At 41.9% G+C, this 11940-nt stretch overlaps 1 protein-coding gene across 2 annotated transcripts; it reads left to right on the top strand.

The window, feature by feature from the left end:
* Positions 1–2963: 2963 nt before the first annotated feature.
* LOC306940781 (uncharacterized protein) lies at positions 2964–11890 on the top strand. 2 transcript variants are annotated; one of them, XM_079525978.1, is made up of 4 exons: positions 2964–3241; positions 4859–4982; positions 5482–5730; positions 11800–11890. In XM_079525978.1, the coding sequence occupies exons 1-4, from the start codon at positions 3113–3115 to the stop codon at positions 11835–11837; spliced, it is 540 nt and encodes a 179-aa protein (XP_079382104.1). In that variant the 5' UTR covers positions 2964–3112; the 3' UTR covers positions 11838–11890. The 2 variants fall into 2 exon arrangements, with proteins under 2 accessions (XP_079382104.1, XP_079382103.1); XM_079525977.1 differs by lacking the exon at positions 11800–11890 and adding an exon at positions 8030–10422 and having other exon boundaries at positions 2973–3241.
* The last annotated feature ends 50 nt before the right edge of the window (positions 11891–11940 follow it).

The raw sequence follows: 11940 nt of genomic DNA, 5'->3' as shown, positions 1-11940 counted from the left end.
CTCTTGGTGATCAATACAGTTAGTGAATACACACACCACCCAAGCACTGTTTACTCGGAACTACTGGACTGTGACCTCCTGTGATAGAATAATCGTTATTTGTGTAATCAACTGTGCTGAGTGCACGGTTGGCAAGTAACAGCGTATGCACTGCGATTAAATGACATAATATAACTAATTATTTACGATCCCAATTAAAGCAAAGGTGGTACCGAGTTGATGATCATACCTCTTGAATGTCTTCGGACGGTAAAAAGCACCACAATAATCAAATCAAAAACTATGCACGCACGTGAGTGCAGTGTGTGTGTGTGTGTGTGTGCGTGCGTGCATGCGTGTGTGCGTGTGTTTTGATTGATTGATTGACGTATTTATTAAGTTTGCAAAATTACAGTACATTTCAAGCACAACTCAATATAAAAACTGTTAACTGTGAGTGGACGACCCAATAAAGCATTACACTTGTTTACAAGAGGGTCCACCTTGTTCAATTCATCAAAACATATAGAGACGTACAAATATACGTATGCCAGGTCATTGTTGACCTGCATCAGGCATTGTACATATTATTGTTTTTTTGGGACTCGGAAACAGATTTTACCTATGATCCTGCTAATTTGATTGATTGATTGATTGAATTTTGTATTAGGAACGAGTACACCAGAGGGACAGCGCATGTCAGAAGTTTTGGAGATAAAGCCAGAGAGGCCAGACTGAGATGGTTTGGACACGTACAGAGGAGGATAGTGAGTTAGAATCGGGATGTTGAGGTTTGGAACTGCCAGGCAGGAGGCCTAGAGCCTAGAGGAAGACCAAAGAGAATACTGGAGGTAAGAGGCAGATGATTCGCAATGGCGACCCCTGAAGGGAAAAGCCAAAAGGAAAAGAAGAAGAAGAAGATTGATTGAAATTTGTATTAACAGATGGCAGAATGGGTAGTCCAAGTAAGGCCCAGGTCAATGGTATCCTCCAATTTGGAGCAAGATAACTGGAGATTGTATCATTATTATCAACAACATGTAAACATTTCTCAGGTTTAACCTCCTGATGCTTACAGTCAATGAAGTGTCTATCCATCCTGTGCGCAGTGGAGTAAATAAGTAACTAAGTACATTTACTTAATTAAGTAGCCTACTGTACTTAAGTACAATGTTGAGGTATTTGTACTTGAGTATTTTCCATTTCCAATACTTTCACTTCTACTCCACTACATCTCAGGGGCAAATATTGTACTTTTACTCAACTACATTTATTTGAAAACTTTATAGTTACTTTATAGTTACTTTGTAGATTGTGATTGTTATTACAAGACATACATTAACCACTTCAGCCGGATCAGCCCTATAACATTTCGAACTTTTGAAAATAGCTGATCTACAAGCTCACAATGCATCACATTATCAAATGATATTTATACATGTGTAAACTTGAAATGAGACATTCTGTATAATGAGTACTTTTTACTTTTGGAACTTTAAGTACATTTTCATTTATACATCAAGTAGTTCTACATTGCACTATTGATACTTTTACTTAAGTAAAGCTTCAGTTTGAGTTCATTTGAGCACCTAAATTCAGATTTGGGCACCGTAGCATGTGGTTTTTAAGTGGTGGGCCTCGGGTCATCCTAGGGGCTAGAAGGTCCATGGAAAGGCCTACAATACATACTCTCCAAGAGTTGGGAAAGAACATATCAAGAGAGTGGAGTGGTAGGCCCTTGGATTGACCAGTGGATGCAATGTACCCCACTTTGAGGTGTCACGTTTTAGGCCTAGATTTAGGGTAGGATTGAACCAGTCGCCCTTTTACTAGGGCGGCGGTGGCTCAGGGGTAGAGTGGCTGGATGGTAACCGCAAGGTTGCCTGTTCGAACCCCGGCTCCCCCAGAGTTAGTGTCGAAGTGTCCTTGAGCAAGACACTGAACCCCACATTGCTCCCGATGTGCTGGCTAGTGCCTTGCATGGTTTCGGCCGCCATCGGTGTATGAATGTGTGTGTGAATGGGTGAATTGATGCACAATCTATGTAAAGCGCCTTGGATAAAGGCGCTATATAAATGCACCATTTACCATTTACTGGAGGTCCCAGCCCCTAAAATGACCCCAGGAGGAAGTGTTGACCTTTACTGAATTGCTTCAGTTTGAGTTCATTTGAGCACCTAAATTCAGATTTGGGCACCGTAGCATGTGGTTTTTAAGTGGTGGGCCTCGGGTCATCCTAGGGGCTAGAACAGGGGTGCCCACACATTTATGACGTGAGATCTACTTTCAAAATGACCAGCTCAACAAGATCTACCCACTGAAAAAATAGGTGTACCATTGCTGAAAATAGTTTAAATATATAATGTACCTGGGGGGGCTTTGGAATAGGGAGAAAATATGACAGGCAGTTTGCTGTCATATTTCCTCCCCGTATTTAACTTAAACGCCCAATGCATTCTCAATGGCAATAGCACAAACTTTGGCATGCTACTAGTCCTACATACTTACACCTAGAAACCCCATTCAAACCTATTTAGGTTCATCTTACGGTGGACATGTTTGCCTGAAAAGTACTTTTTCCACCAGACCACCACTGACTGGAAGCCTCCTGTGTAACTTGTGGCTGCCTCATTTTGACTGCGTTACATCAACTTCACCAGCAGATGGCAATCAAGTGCAGGCGAGGAATGTGAAACTGTTGCCATGTCCGCTTATTATATGCGATTTTGGACTTGTTTTTCTGTAAAATATTGGTAGTTGCGGGTTGCGGTTTTTTGGGGCTTATTCCTAAAGTTTAGTAGTCGCTTACTTGGACTTGTTTCCTACTGTCGTTTAAACCAGTGATTTTCACACATTTTCATGTCAAGGACCCCCATTAATGTATTTGTCCAAATAAGGAGTCCTTTATCTTATTTCTCTCACACAATCTGGCAACACTGCTTGCTAACTGCTTCTGGTTCATATGTCGTCAACCGTTGTAAACAACAAACAGAGAGTCCACTTCACTAGAAGAAGAAGAAACAAGAGAGGAATGCTTGCCATGCACGAAGAAGTTATAGTTGCATTTCCTACTCCTTATTCTTTGTATAGTAAATCTGCAACGTAGGGGGAAAAAAACTAAACAAAACAAAAAATGCCAGAAAACGAAGTGTTCTATTCGGAAACGATGTCCATTGTGGAGATTGTTATTGAAGCTTCAGTTGATGTCATCTGCCGAGGAGGCACACAGAAAGACCAGAAGGTGCCGCATGAGAACTGGAAGGTGAGATTAATAGTTCACTCACTAGCACAAGTTTTCATAGAAGTCACAAGTGTATATTTGTATGTATTTAATTGTTATGATGAATTGAAAATGGTGGACCCTGATGTCTTGTGCTTGTTTTTCATGATTTCGTCCACAAAGTAGCAGTTTTTTCTGTATTGACTTGTGCTTTCGTTTGAAATGTACCCATTATATTTCTATACATACTGTGAAATAAAATCAATCAATCAGAATGTTGTTTTGTTTTTAGTTGTGTGGTTGATCAATGAATGTATTTTGGGAGTTGGTCATGGTCACACAATATAGCCGCAATTTGCAACAATACGTCGTTTCGCGGACACCGCCATATTGGATTTATCGGGATGCATTCTGGGTAGGCAATTGTGCGATCTGTTTTGAGGGTCAAAACTACTCTATGGCCAAAACCAAAGATGCACAGTCTGTATTCCTGAAATAACTGTACACTTACAAACAGGCTGTGATATAATGGGAACAATATCATATTTGTGAAATAACATGAGTTAAAGGATGTCCTGCTAGCTTGGGTCCAAGCTATAAACCACACTTTCAGCACATATCCAAATGCAAACAAAGTAGATCATGTCGAAGACTTGATTGTATTAAGAACAAAATGAGTCCTATTTGTTTTTGGAAATGAAAATGGATCTAGCCTGGCATGCCGCATGGCCAGACTAATATCACTGCAGTCTGCAGTGATTAGATATTAGTTTTTTTTTTCTCTGGCAGATTTGTCTTGTTTCATGTTCTTAATCTGTGTCCTCTCTTAACATCACAGAATAATAATAATAATAACAACTTTATTTTAATAGCACTTTTTGCTTACTTAGTGCTTGAACAATTCAACAATCAAAACAGCAATAACAACAGAATAAATCAATAATGAAATAGCAGTAGAAAATGCAAAATAACAAACAAACAAGATATTAATCAAGGAGATACAAAGGCCATTCTATAAAAATGGGTCTTTAGGAGGGATTTCAAACTTGAGTTCAAGGTTGTACTTTATTGTTACATCTTGTGTACACTGTACAGGTACATAAGAGTACAACTTATTTTTGTTTGACTTCCTTACAGACAATGCAGCAGCAGATGGCATAACATTCAAACAACAAAACACAGCAAGCACAGAAAACAAAGGGATAGAATAAAGAGTGCAAGAAGGAGCACTCAAAGAGTAAAAAATCAGGCCAGGCTGAAGAGAGTGGTGCAACAGCACCCCCTATTGGTACTCTACCCTATTGGTACTCTAAACATCGGGACACAGGGACATAGGTTAGGACATAGGTTGGGACAAAGCTGTTCCTTGGAGTGGTTGCACCACTCAAAAAATAAAATGGTAACATATGTGCATGTTTTCCCTGTAGTAGCAAAGTTAGGTAAACTTTATGTGAACAGCTTCACAGTAAATTAGCCTCAGTTGCCCTGGTAGGCTGTTCCAGAGCAAATTCTAAAGGTTAACCACTTAACAACAATTGAAAGATACACCTTGATTTAAAAGCTATTTTCGCGGAATGTTCCAATATCTCGGAATATACTCCGAATAGGTAAGCTAGGGTTTGTAACACACATTTCTTCTTTTACTATTTCCATTCACAGGCCCAACATGCCAGCAGCCTCCACTTGATGGCACGCGAGGCGACTCGAAAGATCGACAGCCTCTTTACCCAACTTTCCTCACCACTGCTCAGGGAGAACGAGGCACTGCGGACTAGGCTGAAAGGTGAGCCTAGGGGTGGTAGTAGGGAAGATAGTATATCCAAATGTAAACCGCAACATTGACTTTGTATCGTATCGTTTTGCAATGCAAATAATCTGTGTCGAATCGTTTTGCAATGCAAATATTCGATTTGATTGCATCAATACTAAGTACTTGTGCATTGTATTTAGCAATGTTAAGAAGAAAAAAATAAAAAGAGGGGTTTAATATCTATTGATAAATGTGTGTATTCTCTGTGTTCATGTCAAGGTACGGGTTTGTCTATGTGTTCATGTTCAGATATTATCTATTTGCCAGAGAATCACTGTTTACTTATTTATGTCCATATTCATCCACGTTTCACAATTTCTTTGCTAGTTTCCGATTTTAAATCATTGAATGAATCGTACCGTATCAACAGTATCACCATAATGAACCAATATCATCCATGTATCGTATCATCAACCATGTATTGTTGTGATACGTATTGTATCGATGTTAAAATGTATCGTTACACCCCTAGGTGAGTCCGAGAAGGTCGAGGTCGCCACGAGGTGGAGAGAAAACGTGCTCAAAGGCTCTCCGGTCCTTTTCGAAGGTACCGGCTTAGTCTATCAGCTGAAGCCACTGGGGAAGCTAGGAGGAATACCACCGCTGACCAAAGTATCGCCCGCACCCACAGTGGTGCAGGCGGCGGCAGTGCTGCGCATAGTCGTACAGACTGCAGCAGCAGCAGGGGCCCCTCTGCTGCAGTGTAATGGACGTGATACTGGTAAGCTTCTCCCACATAACTCTATAATACATTTTAGAACATTGGTTTTCAACCCTTTTCATATCAAGGCCCATTATTTGGGATTTGAGCCACGGACCACCATTTGATGACATCTAGCCTCTCAGACCAAAAACTATTTTGTTGTCGGATAAGATTTTGTCCACAATTCCATTTGGTATTGATGTTGATCAAATTCAATTCTTCTACAGTCTCTAATTGTGTAGACTTCTTGTAAATGAAGTGATGCAGATGTTTAACAATAATGTAACTCTTGAGAGCGTGAAATGAAAGTATAGGTCCATTTGGTTTCATTTTACGCTCTCAAGAGCTCAAGAGTTAAAGATCTATAAGGGTCCATTTGGTTACAACATAATTTAGCTGGGGACCACCTGGAACCCCTCAAGGACTACTGGTGGTCCCCAGAATACTGGTTGAAAACCACTGGTTTAGAAAGTAGTAATCGATTAAAAAGAAATCCCAACAACATTAAAACAAATCTCTGACCCCAAAGTAATTGATCTAATGTGAAATGACAGGGACATGTATGTATCCAACCAGCAGTGGTTCCCTATGGAGACACAAAGAGTCTCCTTGGTTCTGGTGACTGATATTGTTCTAATGTTTTTTTCAATAACTTGGGGAAAATGAAAAGAATCATACCAGTACTAATCATACTAGTCTAAATTGATCAGGCAGTGTATTTTGCCCACCAGTGGAGCCACTGGCATTTATTCAGTTAAGCACATGGAATCCTCCCATAGTGTATCCATCGCTACACCGTAGATGTAACAAATACCTGAAATGTATTTTCATATGTTTGGTAATAATTCCTTTTTTCCCCTCTCACCCAGGGCTCGACGCTTAGCATTTTTCCAAGTAGCACGTGTGCGACTAAGTTGAAAAATCTAGTAGCACACAAATTATTTTAGGAGCACGATGAAAAGTTATCAAATAATGTGTTTTTGAGGGGCGCTAGCCCCTCCTATATACAGCTGTAGTCCCCACACGTCTCAATATCTTGACAATGAAAGGAGAAATTAGGTCAAAATTCCGCTAAATATGACGTAAATTAAACATCAAAACATTAAAAGCCATTGACATTGAAAGGACAATGTATGTCATATGTAAACGAGCAAATCAGCTAACCAATCACAGGCAACAGGCATTCTGATTGGCCAATATGAGATGATTCATGATGATGTATGATGTTAAGAGCGCCCCTCACTTCACACAGGTGTGATTTTTCTTTAATACAGTGATATGAGGTAGGGGGCGGGCAATATGAAAAAATATTATTATCACAATATCTTTCAGAAATGATCACAATATTGATATTCATCTGGATTTGTTTGTTTTTATATAATCTATATAATCAATTTGTTTTTATGCTGATAGTCTATTCGTTTTTTATGCAAATAGATAGAGGGATAGATGGATAGATAGATGGATAATCAATTCATTTTATGTTGCTCATGTATGGATGGATGGATGGATGTTCTATCGTGTGAGATTCGGTGCAGGGCACCGCAGGCTACTCGATGGTGAATTAGTATTGTAACATTCTCCTTGGCTTTGACTGCTTCAGTTCAGACCATCGTACATACACCTCGGCGTGGTTGAAGGAGGTGGTGGGGGGATCTTTGCCTTTTTTCCGTCGCTCGTTATGCAGGCTACTGACTAATATGTATCCAGCCAAGTCGGTCATTCGTATTATCATTTGCGCTGCGCACACGATTTTGTAAGCGAGGTGCTGAGCGATGGTTGTTTTGGTAGAATCCGTGCACACGTGCACTCTTTGCGTGCACGGCCGCATGCTGTTTCACCCACGTTTGGTTAAAAGTTATCGAGTGATGTTTGAACATTAAACTTTCCAAATAACTTTAGTATTCAACGTGTCGGGGTCATAGCAACTCCTTCTGTGCTATCATGCTATCCTGCTGCGTTCGCTGCTGACAGGGAAGAGAAGTACTGAGCAGCAACACATGGAGGGGCGGGGCGGTGGGAGCAAAAGGGACAGATCTTCAAATGAACGCTGCATTGAGTCTCGACACGTTGTTAGCTTGTAGATCTGCTCTTTTTGGCGAACGACACCGCCGTACTATATAAATATAAATGTAGGTATAGAACCGCGACTATAGACTGTGCACTTGCTGTAGAGCCTTGTCTTTATCACGATTGAACGGTCAAATGCTGTAGTCGCACGGGTGCTACAAAGTGAATTTGACAACTCGCACGGTGATATTTTAACTCGCAAATGCGAGTACCTAGTCGCACTGTCGAGCCCTGCTCTCACCCATAGGCCCCTGTGATATTGGGAACACAAGCATCAAGCCAGAATCTAGTGAAACTGAAGGGCAAACTGCACAGACCACGAGTTCCGCAAAGAAGCCGAAATGTTTTGTATGTGAGGTCTGTGACAGGCGCTTTAGAGGTGAGGTTTATTTGAAGCAGCACATGAACATTCACAGTGAACAGAAGATGTTTGGCTGCAACCAGTGCCCGAGGCGCTTCAAGAAGATAAACAATTTGGAGAATCACCTGTTGCGCCATGAAGAAAAGAAGCTTGAAAAGGAAAAGGAGCCTGTGTCTGTCAAGTGCCCGCTCTGTGAGAAGGTTTTCAAATCTAAAGATCTTTTGAGAAGCCACCAGCTTGTACATACAAATGCGAGACCTTTCAAATGTGTAACCTGTGGAAAGGGCTTCAAAACGAAACGTTGCTTAAAGAACCACCAGCTTGTTCATTCTGGTGAAAAGCCACATAAATGCATACAGTGCGGAGAGAGTTTCAAATATGCTTTTTCACTAAAGTGCCATAAGACCGTACATACTGGCGAACTTCTGTACAAATGCACAGTGTGCGGTAAGGATTTTGGTTCGAGGAAATCGCTTACGCAACATCAGAAAATCCATTCAGGGGGGTTTACGTGTGAGGTGTGTGGAGCCAGCTTCACACTCGAAAACAACCTAAGGAGGCATATGCGCTTTCACACAGGCGAGAGGCCTTACAAATGCAAGGATTGTGGCGAGAGTTTCAGGCAAGGCGAAAAGCTGAAATCCCATATGCTTCTCCATGGCGCCCCTAAGCCCTTCATGTGTGATCTATGTGGAAAGACCTTCCTCTACAACTGCGAGTTGAAGAAACATATGACATTACAACATGATCCGGCGATTATCGGACAGGGAAGATCTACATACGCCCAACGGGGGAGACCGCTCACGCTAGACCTAAGGAACCGCAGAGTGATATATCGTACAGACAGGACGATAGAGGACGTGTCACAGTTCAGTTGTAAAATATGCCCACGGAGCTTCAACACGGCTTACATGTTGGAAAGGCACGGGCAGTGGCACCACAAAGGGCCGAAGCAGTACACCTGCGGCGAGTGTGGCAAGTCTTTCTTCCACAAGAATACCTACGTGTACCACCAAAGAACCCACACCGGGGAGAGACCTTTTGTGTGCAGCGTGTGCGGGAAGAGCTTCATCATTCACCAGTCTCTGAAGTCCCACATGCTGTTGCACTCTGGAGAGAGACCCTTCAAATGTGAGCAGTGTGGCAAGACGTTCAGGTTCTACGCAAACTTCACCAGACACCTAGGCATCCACACGGGAGAGAAGCCATATGATTGCGAGGTGTGTGGGATGAGGTTCAATCAGATGGTTCACGTGAAGTCTCACATGCAGATTCACACCGGGGACAAGCTGTATTCCTGTGACAAATGTGGACAGGGATTTTCAGACTCAAGACAGTTCAAGAAACACAGTTGTAGAAATGATTAGGAAACCCTTTGGAAAGAAGTTTACAGAACCCCTCCTCCTCAGTATTGACTACATCCCTTCCTTTTTCTCTACTACACATACAATAATACTTTGACATCTTAATTGATATATGTACAATGCATACAACTTTATCAAAATGATAAAAACACAAAGCTGACAGCATATTGCCATTGTGGTCCTTTAGGGTGTACATGTAAAATGCACTGATGAATAAATGACTGACTGCTTGTGAGTGAAGTGCAAGTGAGTGCATTTTAGATTTGAGCTACAGGGACGTGCACACATAGACATCAAAGGGGGCTTCAGCCCCTACCCTTTCCAGACCACGAATGCAGCATTTACTATGGTGAAAGAAATGCAAATGCCACTCCTCTCCATGCCATGCCGGAAGGCAGCATTCAGGAGAATTGCTTTTTTTCCGAAGTCTCCTGAACTTGAACACAGCATTTTGCATTGAACAAATTTGTTTATAAATCCATGTCGTACACCGCATCTCCAGTAGCTAAAGAGTGCTGGGTTGCGCCCCGAAAATAGCTGATCTGCTATTTTTGTCCAAAAGTGCCCTCTTACGGGATTTTTGAAAATATTGCAAATCTTGCAAAAGCGAACATTTTTTACTTCTAGGGGTCCCTGGAGCAAAAATATTTTGAGATGGGGGGTCTGCAGCAAAATTACATGCCCTTGATATGAAATCGTTTTGAGGACCACTGACTGAGCTAGAACAGACACAAGTTTTTCAGAATACCGTTAGGATTTAGAAGACATTTGTAGAATTGGCCTCAGGTATCAATGGGTTAAATACAGTATACCTCACTACCTACAGTGTGTAAATTGGGAACAGGTGTTGTCTTTGTGCTGATGGACCTGTTACTGCCTCTTTCATTTCTCCATCCTACACTCAGCCCAAATCCCCACTCACTGTATGCCATACAATGAAGCAGCTGCCTGGTGCACAGTACACCACTCTGTGTGTGTGTGTGTGTGTGTGTGTGTGTGTGTGTGTGTGCGACATTGCGTGTGTGACTGTGTGTGTATGTGTCTCTAGGCCAGGGCTGCTTCGGTCGTATATAGATATGGCTCTTCACACACAGGCAGATTTCCACGCTCATTCACCAGTCACCTCTGGTGAATACGCACGCACGCACGCACGCACGCACGCACGCACGCGCACACACACACATACATACACACACACACACACACACACACACACACACTGCTCTCAACTAATCATGCTCAATCAATGCTCAACTAATCATCTACAACACACTTCAGGCCTGAAGAAATGCAGACATGGCTTCAAAGGCACATAGTTATGGAATTCCAACTTGTTATTTTGTGCGTGCCAGTTCATGCCAAGCAATAGGGGGCTTACTGTTACGTTTCTGACTTAAAACTTTCCACCTCAGAACAAGCTGCGTTAGATACATTTGGAACTCAGAACTCCCCCATTTCCTACAAGGAACATTTTCTATTAAACGGAACCTTTACATTACAGTTGATGGTCAGCATGTTTTCTCAAAACCCAGCGTAGTTGACGACCGAAATAAACTTTACCAGTGTATGGAACTCCAACATCCCCCGTAAAATCAAACTCAGCTTCTTCTATGCAACGGTAGAGTCTGTTCTTCTATACGGCAGTGAATGCTGGACCCTGAAGCCAACCCTGCAAAGTACCAACGAACTGGCCAGATGTACGGAGAACCAGGATAACTGGAAGCGAAGATGGAGGACTCGTCTGAGGACGACCTAGAGAGAGAAAGAAACTTGTGTTTATTCGGCTGCTTTCACAACACAACCTTTGCTCAAAAACTTCCAAACACAGCGTTTATTTCTTGTTCAAAACGGTCTTGCAATAATTACTTGATGACACTGTTGGAAACTTCAAAGCTCTGACCGATTACGAGGTAGAGTGCCATTCATGTGGATTTGTCCTCGACTGGAATCAATTTGCTTCGCTGGTTTGCATATCCAGTACAGAGAGACTATAGGATATACGGAAACTGTCTATTTGGAAATTACCATATTTATATACAGTTTTGGAGCAGACAAGCAAGCTCTAAAACTTATAGCACAATCTCTGCGAACTGTAATGGCATTTTAGAATGCCAACTACAGTGCCAAATATATGCATTATTGTGTATTAATCTTCCTTCCATTAAGTCTCTTTGCTCACCAATGTGCTCAGTCTAATTCATGCAGCTGTCAATCTAACAGCTGACTTGACTCCTCCACGCTGTCAGCAAAGGTAGTATACTTATTTGTATGTCGCCCTTATGTTTAGCGCAGATCCGTATATGGACATTACAAGAATAAGGACTGTCTGAGAATGGGGTTGAGGAGGCTTGCGCCCGGAGGGACTGCTGGAACAGACAAGGAGGCCTGTTCCTCACTCTCTGTATGTTGTTACTCTAGTGAATCTTCTGAATA

The sequence above is a fragment of the Electrona antarctica genome (genome assembly GCF_951216825.1).
Source record: "Electrona antarctica genome assembly, chromosome: 17".
In the NCBI taxonomy this organism is placed as follows: Eukaryota; Metazoa; Chordata; class Actinopteri; order Myctophiformes; family Myctophidae; genus Electrona; species Electrona antarctica.
The sequence above is the reverse complement of the archived record's forward strand: the minus strand, read 5'-3'. Positions and strand labels throughout refer to the sequence as shown.